The sequence below is a fragment of the Protopterus annectens genome, chromosome 1.part1, assembly GCF_019279795.1.
Source record: "Protopterus annectens isolate FY-2018-M chromosome 1.part1, PAN1.0, whole genome shotgun sequence".
Classification (NCBI taxonomy): domain Eukaryota; kingdom Metazoa; phylum Chordata; order Ceratodontiformes; family Protopteridae; genus Protopterus; species Protopterus annectens.
Window position 1 is genome coordinate 177,025,942 of NC_056726.1, and position 20,331 is coordinate 177,046,272.

Sequence of the window (20,331 nt, forward strand, 5' to 3'; positions counted from 1 at the left end):
TGGGTGAAACATCGGGAATTTTTCATAAGACCAGAGGTGGAAGGGAAAAGGGTATTATATAACCTCTGGAAATTATTTATTTATTTATTCCAGTTTGGTGACCGGGGAGGTCCACTGGACTCGAGATTCCATTTTCAGTGGAGGCCCGGGGAGAAAAGCTCCAGATAACAAGTTACAAATAATGTTTACATTGTTAAGCTGCGAAGGTTCGCATAACAAGTTACATAACATACATCATTTTTCACATTGCTAAGTTACTTATCAGGTTGAAATAAAAAAAGAAAGATTCTTTTACATTGCATACAGTATGTAGTTGTAAAAAAGTTTTATAGCAGGATGGGTGGTAGATAGAGAAGGAATCCAATACTAAGTAGTTAAGAAGATTACAAGTAGTTATGAAGGAGAGAAAGAAAGACATAAGAGTGAGCGGCTGGGAGGAGATTGGTTATAACTTATACTAAGAATATGAGAGAGAGGTTTGAAGGGAAAGGAGTTTATCCAGGAGAGAAGGAAGGGGGGAGGTTGGGAGGTATGGTGTGAGGAGTGCAGTTACATTTTCTGTGAAGAAGCAGGTAGGAGTGTAGTAGTCTTTTGAAGGTGTTTAGGTTGTCACAAGCTCTCAGTGTAGAGGGCAGGGCATTCCATTTTTTAGCTAGGGTGAAGGAGAGTAGAAGCTGACCAGCAGGACACTTCGGTTTGTAGATGGAGATGAGGTTTTGGTGAGTGGATCTAAGGGGTCTTGGAGGGCTATAAGGTTGGAGGATATTAGATAAAGCAGGGCAACTGGTGGGTTGATATAGTAATTTGTGGGCTGAGACTAATTGGAGGAAGTCTAGTTGATTGGGGAGTTCTAGCCAGTTTATAGTTAGTAGGGAGGAGCAGTGGTGGGAGGAGGCTTTAGCATTAGTGGCAAATCTGGAGATTTTGTTGTAGCATATTTCTAGTCTGGAGGTAAGGGTGGAAGATAGATTAGTAAGCAGAGGAGCGCCAAAAAGATGGGATGGGAGAAGGTAAGTTGTGGCTAGGGTCAGTCTAGTAGACGGAGAGAGGAAGTGATTATTCTTGTAGAGTAGGCTGAGTTTTATGTAGGTTTTCTTGATGTTGAGTTGGATGTGGGTATTGAATTTTAGGTTTTCATCAATGGTGATTCCCAAGAGTTTGGTGGAGGGAACAATATCAATGACAGAGTTGTTGAGGCTGGTAATTTGGAATGAGTTTTTGTCAATGTGGGTAGATTTTGTGGGGGTAAATTGGAGGATTTTAGTTTTGCTGGCATTTAGTGAGAGGTGGTTTTGGTGCATCTATTTTTCAGTGGTTGAGAAGGCAGATTGAGTTAGAGTCTTGAGTTCAATTTGATTGGAGGCATAGCAGATGTGAGTGGAGTCATCTGCATATTGGACAATTTTGGTGAAGGGAATGGCTTTGTGGAAATCATTAATAAAGATGTTGAATAGCAGAGGGCCAAGAATGGAACCTTGGGGAACTCCTGTGGGTGTTGGAAGGAATGTGGAAGAGGATTTGCCCTATTTCACAGCTTGGGACCTGTCAGAAAGATAACTGGAGAACCAGGAAAGAGTTTTAGGTGAGATGTTAAGGTTAGATAGATGGTTAAGTAGATGGGTGTGTGAGATGGTATCAAAGGCTTTAGAAAGATCTAATAGAACAGATGAAACTAAGTTACCAGACTCTCGGGCCAAATTGATAGAGTGTAAAAAAGAGAGAAGGGCTGTATTGGTATTGTGTCCTGGGCGGAAGCCATGTTGGGTAGGAGAGAGCAGTTGATGTTTGGTTAGAAATGGCAACAGCTGTATGTGAATGCATTTTTTGAGAAGTTTGGAGATGGGAGAGAGGATGCCTATGGGGCGGAAGTTGGAGAAGTTACAGTTTTTGCCACCTTTGTGGAGAGGGAGAATAAAAGCAGAACGCCATAGTTTTGGCACATATGACTCAAGAAGTGATCTATTGATCAGGATGCTGATAGGAAGAGCAACGCTGTCAGAGGCAATTTTTAAGAAGGAGGAGGGAATGTTGTCAGGAGCATTGGTGCAAGGTTTAAGTTTGCAGAGAAATTTCTTTATGAGGTTGGTGGATACTGGTTTAAGTTCGAAAATATGGGGAGTGGAAGGAGATGGGGTGGAAGCTTGGGAGGAGGTTGGTGTGGGGATGTTATTTGGGAAGGTTTTGGTTAAGTCAGCAATGGAGGAAGTGAAGAAGGTATTGAATAGTTCAGCAATTTCCAGGTCAGATTTGCTGGTGTCAGGACAAGGGTTTTTTGTGTTACCAGGGTTGAGGAGGGTGTTTATAGAGTTCCAAAATTGTTTGGGGTTTTTTGTATGGTTTAATTGAAGGTGGTTGTAGTAGGATTTTTTATCTTTAATGACTTGTTTTTTGGCTAGGTTTTGGAGCTGTTTGTATTTTAGTAGCAGTTCTGGCCGTTTGTGGTGGAGATAGATTTTCCAAGATTTGTTTCTTTGTTGCATAATTTTCTTGGTAGATTTTGTAAGCCAGGGTGCTGTTTTGGCTTTAACCCTTTTGGTTCGTGTTGGAGCTAGGGAGTTTAGGATAGAAAGGAATGTAGAGTTGAAGAAGTCTACGGCTTCGTCAAGAGGCAGTGTTTTTAGAGGGTTCCAGTTGATGAGCTTAAGGGAGGCAGAGAAGGTTGAGGGATTAAAGTTAGTTAGGTTACGGGTATGTAGGAGGTGGTGAGAGGTTGGGGAAGTGGAGGTGGCTCTGAGGGTGAATGCAGGGAGGTGGTCTCCTAATGTGTCAGGAGTGACACCAGATGTAGTGATTCTATTTGGGTGGGAAACTAGTATCCAGTCTAAGATTGAGCCGGGGCAGTTGGTTTTGTTGGGTCTGGTGATGGTGTGAATAAGTTGAGTAAAGTTGAATAGGTTAATTGATAAGGTGGGATTAGGGTCTATGATTTTTTTGCCAGTCTATATTTACGTCTCCCCAATATGTAAGTTTCTTGTTTTATATTTGTGCAGGTCCAGGAGAGGAAGTCTTCTAAGGTATTGGTGTTATTGCCAGGGGGAATATAGAGGGAGATGATGCAGATAATTTTATGGCTGTTTAATTTTAGCATGCCAATTACTAGTTCAGCATTATGAAAGGATGGAATAGGATTCAGGAAAGGTGTGACAGATAGATGATTGGAGTAAATTAGTGCTACTCCACCACCTCTTTTGTTTAGGCGGTCAGATCAGAAGCATTGAAATCCGGGGGGGGGGGTTCCGAGTCAGTTATGTGTGGTTTTAGCCAGGTTTCGGAGATGGCTACTATGTCAGGTGAGTTATGGTTGACCCAGGCATGAAATAGGGTAATTTTATTAGTTAAGCTTTGGGCGTTGATGGTGAGGAATTTGAGGTCTTTAATGGTAGGTTTGTTGTTAGAACTATGGTTATAGGTTGGAGAAGTGTTTGGTCCAGGGTTAGGATGGATGTCGCCTGCTAAGAAGAGGTATGTGAGAAGATGTATGAGTTTTTAGGAGTTTGTTTGGTTAGGAATGGATGGAGGGATGTGGATTTAGGTTTGTAGAAATTAGAAGGAATTTGTAAGTGTTTTAAGGAGAATAGTGAGGTAGGGTGAAAGGGGGTAAGAGAGGCGGATATGTTGTGGAAGTGATTTGAATGGTTGGGGTATGGAGGTGGAGGTGGAAGGTGTACATGGAGGTTTGTATAAGAGGTGGCATGATATAGAGGAAGTAGAATAAGGAGGAGTGTTATCGGGATGAGAGTTGTGGAAGTAAAAGAGGGCATTTGTGGTTTATGACTGTCTTGAGGAGATAGGGATATGGAGGTTTGATGAAAGTAGGCTGGGCTGGAGGAAATTGGGGGAGGAGTATAAGGAAAGGGTTGGAGTGGTGGAAAGGGAGGAGTTATGCTGTTGTGGGTTTGGGTGTTGTCAAGGAGAGGGAGTAAGGGATGGCAATAAATGTAGGACCACTGAGGGTGGGTGTGAATTGGGGGTAGGGTAGGGGAGCGGAGTGAGCACGCAAGGGTGAACGGAGCGGGATAGAGCAAAAGAGCAGAAGAGCCCTGCTGAAAAAGTATCAGCCACTTCAGGTAGGAACTGAGGTAAGTAAGAGCAAGTGCAGTAAAAAGCTGGATAAGAATGCTAGAGAAACAGAGTAACTCCGGGGGAGAGGAGAAAAGTTTAGTGGAGGGGGAGAGGAGAAAAAGTCATGGAATAGTAGGCTGTAGAAGTATGTGGGAGAATGAGGAGGGAGAGAGTAAAAGGAGGAAAAGCTATTGTAAAATAATCCTCTGCTCTCAAGTATCTTCTGTTAAGTCTGGCCAGGCTCTTTGGTGCGGAAATTATTGACCCCAATTGCTTCCAGAGATAGGCAACTGAGTCTCCTTTCAGGAGTGCTGGTAAGGTCTGTCAAAGAAAGAATCTTTGGACCCCTGGTTTTGTGGGCCACATCTGTCATGAGGGCATTGTCCTCCATAGGAATCCCCCCTCTACCCCTGGGGGAATTTTCTCCACGTGTGTCCTGGAAAGAACCCTGGGAATTCTTAAACCACATCTTCTGACCACCTCTTTGATTCCTATAAAAGGATATCTGAGGGGATGAAAAAATGTATGCCTATGGTTGGCAGGGTCTTTCCATCCTTTTCACATCTGGATAATGTTTCCATCACTTTTGGGCCAAACAAAGATGTACCGTCAAAGGGACCATTGATTAATGAAGACTTGAAGGGCTCAGCAAAATCACATAAGCTCATCCAGGCATGTCTCCTAATGGAAATGCCTGAACCTGCTGGCCTAGAGGTTCCTTCAGCTGTATGCAAATGAGCCTTATGGAGGAATTTGAAATAAATTGAAGGGAAACCATCTCAGACATCGCAGATGACTGAACCTCTGCAGAAATAGAGTCTGATAATATATCTGAGAATTCCTTAATCAAATTGTCATATAAGGAAAAACAATACGGTTATCACACCCAATAATAATCACATTGATTTTAATGTTTCTATGCAAATTAACAACAGTGTTGATTTCTGGTCTATCAAAGACATAGTTATAAATAATTGGAATTTTTTTAAAAGTTGCCCTGATGTCTATAGAGTAATAGGAGATCATCCCGTTTTTGTTCAAAAAAGGGGAAAAAACTTTTAAGAATTTTTTTCATATGAAATAAAATCAGTCAGACCTTGAGTAGCATTAGAGGGATGTTTAAGTGTTTAGCTTGTAATTTATGTGAATTTTTATATGTGGGATTAATGGAATTGACTATCAATAATTATAAGATTTGCATAAGGAGGCATTATACTTGCAAATCAAAATATGTTGTTTATTTAGTAATTTGCCGGTATTGTAGCTCTTTTTATATTGGCCGCAACACTAGAGAATTGTTCAAGAGAATTTATGAACACAAACATATGGTAGAAGTGTGGAATGAAAGAAATGCTTTACGCAAGCATTATAAGATGAGAAAATGTCACATTGACTTTAAATTTATTGTTTTAGAAGAAGTAAGGGAATTTGATAATATGTTCAATGTTGAGGAAGAGTTAAGTTGGTGTGAATATTTATGACAGGTGAAACTGAATGCATGTTATCCACCTGGATTGAATAGACATGAAGACTTTGTAGCATACCTTAAAAGAAAGGCGCTTAGCATTGAACATAGGGTCATGTGACTGTAATTAATTAGTATTTAAATGTGTTTTTTAATTATATTATTTAGTCTGAAGAAGTCTTGCTACTACAGAAATGAAAGTGCTTACTGAATAACTGTGGTGAATAAAGTTTGTTTGGTTTTATGCCAGCTTATTTCATTTATTTTATGTAGCTGTATCAAATAAAGCCTGCATATCTCAACTGTAAAAGCAAGCATGCATGCACTAGTCTGTAGCACAATGCAACAGTTCCATATTCTAAAATAAAAGTGAGTATTATCCTCCATAGGGGCCCCCCTACCCCTGGGGGAATTTCCTCCACATATGTCCTGGAAAGGACCCTGGGAATGTTTAAACCACATCTTTTGACCACCTTTCACAGCTGTAAAATGAAACTATGCATGCATTAGTCTGTAGACCAAAACAACAGTACATTATTAAAGAGTAGTCAGAGGTTGTGGGTGAAACAGAACACTTCCCAACTATACAATACTGTTAAGTTTTCATTAGAATTGCAATGTAACTTCAGACTTCTATACCAGTGGCACAAATGGCCTGCTGTAAACTGTAATCAGTATAAATGGAACACACATATTCTATTTTATTTATTTATTTTACATTTGTTTACCGGGAAAGACCAACTGGACACATGTCCTTTTTCAGTGGAGGCCTGGGGAGAAAAGCTCCAGACACAATGGTAAGTTACAAACTTGAGATAAAAAATTACATAGATATGTAGAAAATGTATGTTACTAAACTATTACATAGCTCTACCTTATACATATCAGTGATGCTAAGCACACAAAAAGTATGTAATAGTATCAGTCTAATTTTATAGAACAATAAGTCATTAGTAACATTTTTTTACAATTTGGGGTAAGACTCACACAAGGGTTAATAAAGATAGGTATAATAGCCATCACATTTCTTGATACATGCTATATACAGGTAGTAAAAGAGATTCATTACTGAACAAGTAGGAGTTATAGGTATACTTTATAGTGGTAGTTAGGTGATAGAACAGCGGTTGGATAGGTGATTGTGGAGAAATTATTAGTTATTTATCATCCGGGGCTTGTACAAGGGCATATTCACTTGCTGAGGAGATGGTTTAAACTTTGATATGGTTGATAGGGAGGTGAGCTTAGTTGGTAAGCTGTTCCAGAGCTTACCTATATAGTTTGAAAAGAGGGAGTCACTTGCTTGATTCTTGGATATATGAGTTTGTATGTGGTTTTGGTTTGTGGAACGGAGTGGTCTAGAAGTAGCATAAGGTTTAAGAAGTGTGTGTAGGGCAGGTATTTTTTCAGGTTCAGAGAGGATTTTGTGGGCCACAGAGATTTGTATATAGTGTAGGAGTTGGGGCCGTTCTAACCAATTGAGCTGCTTGAGTGCTACGTAATGATGAGATCTAGCTGATGAGTTTGCAGCAAATCTTGCTATTTTGTTGTAACAGATTTCAAGTTTTTGCAATTCAGCCTTCTTAAGATTAGTGAGAATGGGTGCCGCATATAGTAAGGTGAAGAGAAGGCGGGTTTGTGCAATGGCTATTTTGGTATTGTTTGTGAAGTAGTGTTTGTTCCTATGAAGGGAACCGAGTTTTTTGTGTACTTTCTTAACTGAGATATGTGGATATCAAGTTTAAGTCTGTGGTCAATTTCTATTCTCAGTAGTTTAGTGTGCAATGAGGGGGTTATACAAGTATTGTCATGGGAGGTGATATAGAAAGTGTTAGGGGAGGGAGTAGTTTTGTTGGGAGAGAAAATATTACCTTGTTTTTTTTTTTTTTTTTTTTTTAGGGTTTAAGATTAAATTAGCATTTGTTAGCCAGGACTCAACCCCTTGAAAGGATTTTTGAGAAAGTGTCTGAAGTTCAGGTAGGGAGGGTGCAGAACATATCACAGTAGAGTCGTCTGCATATTGGATGAGAGATGCATGAGTGTCTGCAAGGTGGAGGTTATTAGTAAATATTGTGAATAGGAGTGGGCCTAATATAGAGCCTTGCAGTGCTCCTTTTTCAACTGGTAACAAGGGTGATAGGGTCTGTTGCCATGAGACTGCTTGGTGACATCCTGTGAGGTAGTCTTTGAACCATGCAAGGGTGTTATTACTGAACCGTAGGTCAGACAGGGTGTTAAGGAAGTGGGAATGGGAGACCATGTTGAATGCTTTTGACAGGTCCAAGAAGATTGATGAGGCATAGTGATTGTTGCTCTTGTGGAGATTAATGATTTTAGTAAATGACAAACATGCTGCAGTTGTGCTATGGAACGGCCTGAAACCATGCTGGGTATTGGTTAGAAGTTTGCTGTTAAGTAGGTAGGCTGTAACCTGTTTGTAAATTACTATTTCTAAGATTTTAGAGAGTGGTGACAGTATTGCAATTGGTTGATAGTTGTTAAGATCTCTAGATGGGCCACCCTTATGTACGGGAATAATATATGTTTTTTTTCAGATGTTAGGAACTTGGTGTTCAGCTATTGATCTATTGATTATTATTGATATAGGGTATTCTATGCCAGCTGCTGTTAGTTTTAAGTATTCTGTGGGTAGATTATCAGCTGCTAATGTAGTTGGCTTTAGTTTCTTTAGAAGTTTTATGACGGTATCGGTTGCTACTGGTTGAAGTGAGAAGGTAGATGTGATGTCAGGTGTTGGGAAAGAGGGCTTATTTGTTGATGGTGCTTTATTTTTTGCCAATTCACAGATGGTTTCTGTAACATATTTGTTAAATTGGGTAGCTATGTTATCTGAATTATTGGTGGTGTGAGGGTTCCTATTTTACCTGGATTAAGGATATTATTTACTGTGGTCCAGAATTTTTGTGGGTTTTTATGATGCCTAGCTTGTATTTCAGTGTAGTAGTTGATTTTATCTATTTTAATTTGTTTTTTTAGCTTTATTCCTAAGTTCCCAATAAGTTTGAAATGTGGGTTGAGTTCTATTTGTTTTCCAGGAAGACCAAGCTTTATCTCAAAGCCTGAGGAGGATTAGTGTTTCTTTTTTAACCATGGGGCATAGTTAGATTTAACACGTCTATGTCTACTTGGGTACTTGTGTGTCTAGGATGGAAAGGAAAGTAGTGTATTTTATTGCATCTTGTAGGGGTAGGAACTTTAGAGGTGTCCAGTTACAATGTTTAAGTATTTCTGTAAGTTTGAAGGGATTAAGTTGCTTTTTTATTTCTTATTTATAGTAGAATGTGCTGTTTGGTAAGTGTTGCTTTCTTTTTAACCAGGTAAGTGGGTAAATGATCACTGAGGCTGTCTGCTAGGCAACCTGAGAAGTGGTAGAGGGCTGGCCTATCTGTTAACACCCAGTCAAGGGTGGAATGTCTGTCTGAAGTTTTGTTAAACCTAGTTGGACCCTGGATAAGTTGTGAGAAACCATGTAGATTAATATGATTTTTGGGCTGTGAGGAATTGCAATCTGCCCAGTCTATATTAAAATCTCCCATTATAAGTGCTTCCTGTGGTAGATCTTTGCAGCACCAGTGTAGTAAGCTTTCTAGCATTTAAATATTATCTCCTGGTGGCATGTAGAGACCTATGATATATATGTTTTTATTGGGATTCATTTTCAATTTGGCATACAGTATTTCTGCATTTTTAAGTTCTAAGGTTTCATCTGGTAGGGTTTCTATGGAAAGGTGTTTTTATAGAGTAGTGCTACACCACCGCCTCTTTTATTCATCCTATCATAGTGTAAAATGTTATAGCCTGGGGGTAATATCTCATTACTATCGATGTTTGGATTTAACCAGGTCTCTGTAAGTAGAGCAATGTCTGATGAGTAGAGATCTAGGTTAGCATGGCCCTCATGCATTTTGTTATTTATACATCTGATGTTCATATTCAGTATTAGCATATCTGTTTTGTCTCTACTGGGAGTGAATGATGTTAGGTTAGCATTTGTTTGTAGACCAGGGTGAGGTTTTGGGGTTGGAATTTTGCTATCTGGACCTGGGTTTGGTTGTATATCTCCACATAGGGTTAGTCTAGATACTGTTTTGATAATGTCTTTCAGGTATTTGGTGTAGTGCAATATATGCACACATAAAATGATTGCTTGCTGCAATCTATTGTATAGAGTACATCTGTTATGAGGTGGGTAGTCTTAAAAGCAAAAAGGTTATTTGTTAGGAGTTGGTACTTTTAAAAGTAAGGGTAACAGAATAGAGTCAAATAACTGTGTGAATGCATTGTATGTCACATATGAAGTTACTAATGTTACCCCTTTTCCTCTCACCCCAACCTTTATCTTCTCTCTTTTTTCTCCCACAGCACAGTGGTGTAGGCCTGCCCTACAGGATCCTCATGCCCCCATTCCACTGGCTGTGGCACCGAGGCCCAGCACATCTGGGACACAACCTGGAAGCACCCCCTGTGCTTCCCCTGCACTACCTGGCCCCTCGGGTAGTTATGCCCCACAGGATAGGCCAGCGGTTCCCTCCAGGAGCAGTGGCAGAGGTGGTGATTTTATCAACCATTATGAACTACCAGGGTTGGTGCATATGTTTGTGCACTGTACTGTCAGTGCACGCTTATGCCAGATAGAGTGCCTGCTCTCCATCATTGTACAGAATGCCAGGAGAAGATGCAGACATCAGGCCCTGCAACCATCAGCATAGTGAGGTGACAGTGATGATAGTCCAGTGGGTGAGGACCAAATTCTTACTGTCACCAAGCTTGACAGCCATAGGTTCCAGATGTCCCCACCCTCACCTCAACCATAGTGTTCACCAACATCTTGTGTCCTTCACTATCTCTGTGTCTTGTCTTGAATGCTCTCTCTGCAATCGCTTCCTCACCTATCCAACCTACCTGACCCAGACATATCTACATCTCTTCCCCAACATTCCTCTCTCTCAAAATAAATGGGCCTCTGTCCCACAAATAAAATATTCTTCCCATTAATAGCTCTCCATTTTGTCCACATGTCTTCTTGACAAACTTGGTTCAGTCCAGTTGACTATACAACATGATTGTGTTGTAGGCACCCCTCTCTCCAGAGGTGACAGTCAAATTTCAGCTAACATTCTGCACATATAATAATTTTTTACTGTTGAAGAAATGGACAGCTATGGTTATTTCCTACCACTTGCTCCCCATTTCACCACCTTCCTATCTTCCTTTTACTGGGTTCAAATATGGGTCTAGGTCGTACTTTTGCAAGTGTCTATGATACTTTTAAATACATTTACATATATTGCTGTCATTCATCATTGCCTCACTTTGGTGTGCAATGTGCGCCATTGCATAATTATGCTTTAAAGAAAAGAAATGGGGAAGATAGGGCAGTGATGAAATGGGGAGCAAGCAAGGGACAGAACAAAGTGAAAGGTGGGCAGGAATGTAAAGGAGGGAGTAGGAAATAACAATAGCTATCCATTTATTCAGCAGTAATGCTTTAATTAGTGTCTATTAAGCCCACCTGCTGCTTGCTCTTTAGTATGTTATGCACACGTCTGTGCACCTCCACATAAATAAGGGAAGCACAGGCAAACTTTGCATAATGTCCCTCTATTCCCATGATATTTCACAAACATGCAGCACAAAAAGTGAAGGAAGAGTTGCACACTGTGTACTAGAACCCAGGGCCATCTATACTCTAGCCCTTCACATACACATGCTGCCACAGGAATAGTTACATGATAAGCACAGAGAAACTTGCCATTCATTCCTATGTTTGCTGTGATTGACCAAAATAATAAAAAAGTACTTAAAGCAGACAGAGACAACACATTTTGCCAACAAATGAAGAGGAGGTTACATCTTAATGAAACAGAACTTGTGAATTGTGCACTGCTTACATGCATTTTCACCCATCACAGACCTACATGTATGCCTCTGTAAGTTCATTCTGACAGCCCCCTTGATGTCATCATTCACTGTTGCCATCCACTGAAAACAAACACTGAGGGAATGCCTACACAATGTGAACATCACTACACAGTTCGAATTTATTAGGATTCAGCAATTCTAATGACTTCATATGTCATTTGCATCTTCACCATACTGACAGTCCTGAATCTCTACACTTGTCAACAACTGTGTAGCTAGGGAAACTGAAGCAGAGCTGAATGTTGAACACACAAGAGAGAGTATCAATTTGCCTTACATCTGCACAGTGGAGCACTGTTTTTGAGAAAATATGCCTGTATTTCGTCAGCTATATACTGCACATGCTTACATGCTACTATGAATTATCTGTTTCATGGGGTTTACACTTTTAGCTGCCTGCATTAGTTATAAGTGTATTCTTCATTTTGGGGTGGAGGAGCAAAGCTGAATCTATGTCTTGGCACTTCAAATGGATATGTTGCTATTGTCACTCTCTTTTTGTTGCATTCACCCTGTATAGAACTGGAATTATGTATCTGCTGTCACATAAGGTCAGTTCTGTACAAATCTAACAACTTTTCCTTGCTTTTCTGTCCATGTAGACTTCTTTCCATGGCTGTACTTGAAAAGTTTTTGAATACACGGGGAACACCAGCATGGAGTCTACATGGTTGTTTTAGAGCTTGTTGAATTGCTCCAATGTGTTGGTTTGCTTAATTACCATAAGTTCAGCTACTTATGCTGTAATTAGCATGCCATGATATTTACCTTGTTTGCGCATGAGTTTACTTAATCTAAAAATATTTGCAGCCATGTGTGCATCACTGTGTAGACTTTATTGCACCCCCCCCCCATAGAGTATTATTTAAAAGTTTTTCTTGATTTTATCCCTCCATTATGTTTGACTTTATCCAGAATTATTGACCAAATAAGTTGAGATGTATGGTGATATCCCAAAACTTTCAGAGCTAAATTATTTCGATTGGTGTTATTTCAGAAAACCAGAAATAGAGTACTAGGTGGTCCATGTTGTACATTTGCTTACATATATACATACATCCAAAGATTTCAACCATGGGCATTAATGCCCTTCTAGCCTGCCAATATACCAAAACACTTGTTCCAATAATAAGTGTCCAGGCTGCTCTTAAAAATATCTAAACTAGTACTTGCTTTAACGTATTTTGGTAGTCTGTTCCCCTGCATCACCTGCTCTCTCGGACAACCAGTTAGTATACTTCTCATTCCTATACTATCTTCTACATAGGTTGTATTTTTTGATAAACTCAAACATTCCCAGAGATAGTGCTTAGTACACTTTTTGTCTTTATCAGTGCTGCTGTCCTTTGAGAGCCTAGAAAACAGAAGTGTTTAACTCCAGTCTCAGTAACTCAGCAGGTAACACATGCGTCTTTAGTGTGGAAAGCTTTGCATTCTATTCCCAAGCCAGGTAATCAGATTAATTTTCCAATACTGACACCATAATGGAGCACAAGGGGAGTACTGCACTTCTGACTGTATCATCCCCATCTGCCTGAGTTGCTGGTAGCTCAGGTGGATATAAAAGATCCCATGGCACTTATCAGAAAGAGATGGGGAAGTTTTCAATGTCTTGGCCAAATTTCCCCTAGTTAGCATGAATACCATCTTGGGTCTCCCCTGAAAAGAGGCCATTGATCTAGTGAGATTAACACAGTGAATAAAAAGCATGTATAAATAAATACTGGTTGCCACTACATCTCAGTTATTTCATTATATCTTTATACTCTATTTTAATGCAGCAGTATCATTAAGTGGTTAAGGTTATTGCATTTCAATGAACCTGCTGCTGTACAGTGGTCTTATAATTTGCATGTGGTTTCAAACCCCCTTCATGCCAGTCATGCCAGATGTAAGGAAATCATTTTTTAACTTCCATGTAAATAGAATGGGAGTAGAGTGAGTCACAGGTATCTTGAGCAGCTTCTGGGGTATATTTTCATTTTTACGTTTTTGCTTGAATTACACTGATTTGTATCTCAGAGCAGCTCTTATCTCTTTAACAGTTTATGTAAATGCTGGACAAAATAAACTACCTCATCTCATACCTCTTAACTGTCCAGATTTTCCCAGAATGTCCAGATTTTTACCTCATATTGCTTGGTTAACTTATCTTAAAACAAATACACTTGTATTCAGTTGGCAGATATTGTAACAACTTATTTTCGAGCATAATTAAGTTGTTAAGTTTTGTTATCTGATGTGGTAGTGAGTTCCATATTACTGGAATAAATGTCTCTCCTATAGTTTAGGTGTTTACTAAGTTTAGTAGCATTATTTATTTATTTATTTATTTATTTGTAGTTGTTTTACCAGGATAGTCCATTGGGCCAATAAGAACCCGTTTTCAATGGAGTCCTGGGGAGAAAAGCTCCAAAACAAAGGTTACAAAGAGATTACAGCAGTTTACAATTTCAATCATTTGTAAGTTAAAGACAAAGCTTTAAAACATTGGTAAACAAAAAATATTACAGCAGTTTACAATTGTGGTAATTTGTGGGTTCAAGACAGAACAAAGATTAAGCATTTACAAAGGAATTTTTTTTTCATTTTGTAGAAAAACTAAGATTTAAGCAGGTATAATAAAAATGTTAAGGTTACATTTTGTAGAAAAACAAAGCATTGCTGCAGTAAATATATAGTTTCTTGAGTGAAATAGTAGAATAAAAGAATTATAAGATGTCATTACAGTTGGCTTATTATTTGGTGTCTGGTAATATACGGTAAAGCTGCCCATAGGAAGTGAAGAATAGGCTAGGAGGGGTAGGAGCAGGAGCATTCCCATGAGGATGTTAGATGTGAGTGCAGTGATTTTTTAAAAGCAGGGAGGTTGGTGGTGATATGGATGGAGGGAGGAAGGGAGTTCCAAAGGCTTGCCAGGGCAAAGGACAGGAGGTTTTGTCCTGGAGAGTGGCGGGGTTTGTACAGTTCTATTAGGTTTTGTTTATTAGATCTTAGGAGTCTTTGTGGCAGGTGCATTTTAAAGGTAGAGCTGAGAGAGGGACAGAGGGAGGGCTGAAAAATTAGTTTATGAGCAAAAGTAAGCTGAGTATAGGAGAGATGGTTGGGAAGCTCTAGCCAGTTAAGTTTGTGGAGAGATACACAGTGATGGGTAGATGATTTGTGGCTAGTTGCAAATTTGGCAATTTTATTATAACAAGAGGACAGTTTTGTTTTGAGAAAGGTTTGTAGGTTTGTTAGCAGAGGGGAACCATAAAGGAGGGAAGGGATGAGAAATGTAGTAGCAAGAGTGAGCTTAGTAGATGTAGTGAGGAATCGATTGTGTCGATAGAGCATGCCAAGTTTTTGGTGGGTTTTTTTTATGTTTAGTTGTAGGTGGTTATTGAATTTAAGCTGGTCGTCAATCTGGACTCCTAGTAGTTTGGTTTCAGATACCAGTTCAAGACTTGTGTTATTCTGACTAGCGATGGAAAATAGTTTTCTATCAATGGTGTTGGTTTTTGAGGGGGTAAATACCATAAGTTTGGTTTTTGATGCATTGAGTGCTAGATGATTGTCCATCATCCACTGTTCTGTGGTAGAGAAGGCGTCTTGAGTCAGTTTTAAGAGAGCAGGGATGGATGTGGCTGAACAGATAATTGTGGAATCATCTGCATACTGAATAAGTTTAGCATGAGGTATTGAGTGGAAGAAATAATTTATAAATATATTGAAAAGGAGAGGACCCAAAATGGAACCTTGGGGGACACCAGTGGGTGTGTTAAGGAAAGAGGAGATGGCTTTTTTCCACTTGACAGCTTGTTGCCTGTTGGAGAGATAGCTGGTGAACCAATTGCGAGAGGAATGGGATAGGTTTAGGTTAGATAGTTTAGTTAGGAGAAGGTTATGAGAGATGGTATCAAAGGCCTTAGAGAGGTCAAGAAAGAGTGTAGATACAGTAGAGCCAGAATCTCTGGCTTTATTTACAGTTTCCAGGAAGGAAAGGAGGGCAGTCATGGTGCTGTAGCCGGGTCTGAATCCGTGTTGTGTGGGAGTTAGTAAGTTATTATCTAAGAGATAGGGAAGGAGTTGAAGATGAGTACATTTCTCTAGAAGTTTTGATATAGGAGAGAGGATGGCAATGGGACGAAAGTTAGTAATATTGTTATTATTGCCTCCTTTGTGCAGGGGAATGATGAATGCCCTTTTCCAGAGTTTGGGTACAAGCCCTTCTTGGATAGAACGATTGATTAGGATGCTGATGGGGAAGGCAATGGCTTCGGCAGCTATGCTGAGGAAGGATGAGGGAATGTTATCGGGGGCATTGGTACATGGTTTAAGTTTTTGCAGGAGTTTTCTTATGGTAGAAGTAGGAATGGGTTTTAGGGAGAATGGTGGGAGTTCAGTGATTGGAGATGAAGGGGATGACAAGAGGGGGGATGCAGAAGCAGGGGGTGAGGTGTTATTAGAGAAGGATGAGGTTAGTTTGGTAATAGAGTCTATGAAAAAAGAGTTGAAATTGGGTAGCCAGATCTATATCTAGTGCATTTGGGTCTGGGCTTGGGTTTTCTGCCATGCCAGGTTTTAGGAGGGTAGAGATGCCTTTCCAGAATTTTTGAGGATTGGTTTTGTGGTTGCTTTGGAGTAAGGAGAAGTAATTCTGTCGATCTGCTGTGATAAGTTTTTTTACGGAATTGCGGAGTGTTTTGAATTCATTAAGGGTGGTTGGAGTTTTGCATCTTTGGTACTGTGCCCAGGTTTTGTCTCTAAGTCGCATGGCAGTTAGTGTGTTTTTTGTTAGCCAGGGGGCGGTGTTGTTTCGTATTCTTTTGGTTTTTATGGGGGCAAGACTATCCAGTAGTTTAAGGAAAGTTGTATTGAAGTGTGCAACAGCATTGTCCAAGGGTAGTGTTTTTAGGGGGTTCCAATTTATTGATTTTAGGGAGTCTGAGAAGGTTATTGGGTTGAAGTTTTTAAGGTTCCGAGTGCTGATGTAATTATGAGTTACATGTAATGGAGATGGAAGTTGTCTAGTGAAAATGGGAAGGTGGTCACTGAGGGAGTCAGGAAGAGTTCCACTATCAGTGTAGTAGTGGGGGTGAGAGACTAATATCCAGTCTAGGGTACTGCCACTGGAGAAGTCTTTAGAGGGCCTGGTAGTGAGGTTGATTAGCTGAGATAATAATAATAAAAATATAACTGTATTTTTTTTTAATTTTATTTTGTTTGTTTTATTTTGTTTATGTTCACCAGGTTTGTCTGACTGGGTTTAGTCATAAACCTTTTTTTAGTGGAGGCCAGGAGAAAAAAGTTACAACATATTACAAACATTCACCAGGTTTGTCTGACTGGGTTTAGTCATAAACCATTTTTTAGTGGAGGCCAGGAGAAAAACGTTACAACATATTACAAACATTTTTAAACAGACATTCAACAATATACACGAACAGACATTAATTAATATACATTAAAATTACACATCTATTTGTTAATTAAATTACATTCATGTGGAATAAATGCAAGTATTACACTATAAAACATACTTATGCATTGGTAGATGTTAAACATTGAGCATTTGAAGGGGAGTATTAGTGTTTTTATCTAATAGATAAATAGATTGTATGATTAGTGCTTAGAAGTTCAAATAAATAGAGGTGAGGGATGGAACTAGGTAGGTAGAAACTGTTAATATTGTAGTTAAGAGGTGAGATATAAAGCAGACTCATTTATATATATATATATATGTATATATAAAATATATATATATATATATATATATATATATATATATATATATATATATATATATATATATATATATATATATATATATATATATATATATATATATATATATATATATATATATATATATATATATATATATATATATATATATATATATGACTAGCATAAGGTTTATATTAGAAATGTAGAGGTACGGGTGAGCAATGTCACAACACTATGTGTATAGTTTGGAGATACAAACAAAACTATTTAGGTATCGGAGAAGACTTGTAGGACAGAATTCTAAATGAAAAGAAATTATATGATGATATGGCAAGCTGACCATGAAATTAATATATTTTTAATTCACATGCTTGTTATGCTGCCTTTAAAGTAAATGAGTACAAGTATTCTTTTCCAGCAAGCATTCATACATTTGCAGTGGTTAAGTTCTATTTATACAAACTTCAGCATCTGATTCAATACAATGAAATGCTCATACTTCTGACTGCAAGACTATACAAAGAGGCATAATAAGGTTTTCAATATGATGTTTCCTAAACAACATTCCAAGCAAATGTTTACCTTTGCCAGGTGACAATATAGTGTTACATCCATAATCAGTGATCTTCACTACCATTCGATTATCTACCACACAGTTTGTGGATTTCAGGCGGCCATGGACTTCTGTCTTGCTGGAATGCAGGTATGACATGCCCTGTAGTGATCAAGGAAAAATAAAGCAGTATATGATTATTACAACTGGTTAGCTAAGATTCACCATGGGTAAATGATGTTAAGCCACACAAAAGGAATCAAATGCTGCTACTGCATGAAAATGTTTTGTAAATTTGAAACTTAAACTGTTTCTCACAAAAACGTTGGCCATTGGTGATGTTTTCTTGGCACTATCAGGGAGTTAATAGTAAAAGCACTATGCAGTACACAGATTTTGCAGCATACAGATGTTTCTAGTTCTATAGTATAACTTCCTCTCACAAGGAAAATTGTGTAACTTTGGAGGTTCTAAATTTTTAGTATCTGTATTTTTGATATTATTTCATTTGTTTTACACATGATGTAGCTTGAACTATATAGACTAACATTAGCTATTGCTTTTCCTGATGATTTCTTAGGTGAATGTTGAAGAAACACAACATTTTGATTAGGTAAAAGAAAACAACAAGTTATACAGGTAAAACGATACAGTAGTAATTCTTGTGGGTTAATCTCGTCTATCTAAAAGCATAAGGTGTGTGCACATTGTTGTTCAGTGTTAGATGCTTACACTATCTTAAACGTACACATTAATTAAATTCTGTCCTGACATTTGCTGCATTATGTAAACACATTTTGCAGGAGCTGTCATTACCATTAATTAGAGCAAACTTTCCCTTGATGTCGTAGTCCTATTTCTGTTCTGCAAGCCTTGCTACTCATGGATAGGCCTTTCTCTTTCTTCTCAATCTAGCATTATTCTGGATGGTAACATTTTTGAAAAGGTATATTTCAAATTGTAGGAATAGTCCTTGGCTATATCAGGTAACATGCTACACCAAAAACAAATGAAAACTTTGGAAAATGACAGCCTAAAACAGCCTACTTCACTCTTACTTCTACTATGTAAACAGTAGTAAGCAAAAACATGACTAAAGTCCATCCATTACTGATCACTCGGGTTTATTAAAATCCAATACTATGACTGACTTGTTGCTACTGAATAAGAAAGTCATGCATGGAGACTTTAAGCTTTTCCTTGAGAAGAACTAGATGAAGAGTGCTAACATAAACAGTAAAGAGCAATAGCTCAGTAACAGAGCCTTGGGGATACTGTTCTAAACGGTGGCTGGGTTGGAGGAGGAGGAGTTATCATCATGTACTTTAATATGCTTAATGTAAATATAGAGAAAGAGTTTAGAGATGCAACATCAAAACCTAAGGAAGATAGCTTAGAAAGGCAAAGGAAAGAATCAGCAGTCTCAGAGGCATGCTTAGCATTTACACACCCTGCTCAGGAAGATTACAGCTATGGCCTGCAGCAGGAGAACAACAAGAGAGTTGAAACAAAACCTGAAAGTCATGCTGGGTATCAACAAGAAGGCTTTGGCCCAGTGCGATCTTCAATGTTGGAAGGGTTATTTAATTTTGGTTGTGAGAGTATGGCAACTGCTGTTGCAAAAAGATAAACTGAACGGGTAGTTGAGTGGCTTGAATATATGACCAGCAGCTGCATTACAGCTATGGAATGCAGCAATTCAACAGAATGGGAAGCAGACAGAGGCATTTCAAATGTAACTTACAAACAATTATTTAGTGAGTGTTTTGGAGTAGAATTTGGGAAGATCATCATATATACCAAACTGTATGGCAGTTACTGGACAGGGGTATAGCAGACCCAGACCTGTGAGATGAATCTTTTTGCAGCTTCACACATTCCTGATAAGAAGATTCAGTAGAGGTTTTTCTGACTAAGGGTGTCAATAGGGAGACTATAGAATGTCCCATGACATTATTAATTTCAGATTAGTCTTTATTTTATTATAAGATAACTTTGCATTTTACATCTTTTCTTACTTTATTTATTAAAATAAAATGGCATTATGGTCTAATTGAAAGTGAGATGCTTTCCTCAGTTTCCAGTCCTTGTTCCTAGTATACATAAGCTATTTAAGTTCATTAGTTACCCATGGGCACCTGTTCTACAAATTCAGTGAAAGCTAACTAGAGAGTCTAAAGTTTGAATAAGAAATAAATCAAGAAATAGTTGAAAGACTTCTTCAACAATTCTTAGACTTTAAAAGTGAAACCACTACACAAATAAAAGTATTGGTTTTAGAAATGATCTTTATATGGATGAAAACAGCAACCACTGACCATTATCAGAGGAAGTCTGGGATTTTTTAAGGACCAAATGACTAAATTAATAAAACTAGGCAGTATGCACTGATGGAAATGGGAAGAATCAAAACACTAGGACACTTATCAGGAATGTTTATACGTTTTATATATCAAGTGAGAGAATCACTTGTAGTTCGGTTCAGGTGAGTTGGAGGGTGGAGAGTTTGTGGAATTCCAGAGAGAGAGAAATAAGTCGGTTCAGTGTATTATAGAGGGATCCAATCCCATTATGAGTGTCTCACTTAATATAGTAAGGA

At 38.6% G+C, this 20,331-nt stretch overlaps 1 protein-coding gene across 1 annotated transcript in view; it reads right to left on the reverse strand.

Moving 5' to 3' along the window:
* LOC122804231 (heat-stable enterotoxin receptor-like) overlaps window positions 1-20,331 on the reverse strand; it is a 1,796,602-nt gene that overhangs the window by 575,153 nt on the left and 1,201,118 nt on the right. Inside the window, exon 15 of the mRNA XM_044073980.1 lies at window positions 17,762-17,894. Within this exon, the coding sequence (XP_043929915.1) occupies window positions 17,762-17,894 (133 nt within the window). The remainder of the gene's footprint in view (window positions 1-17,761; window positions 17,895-20,331) is intronic.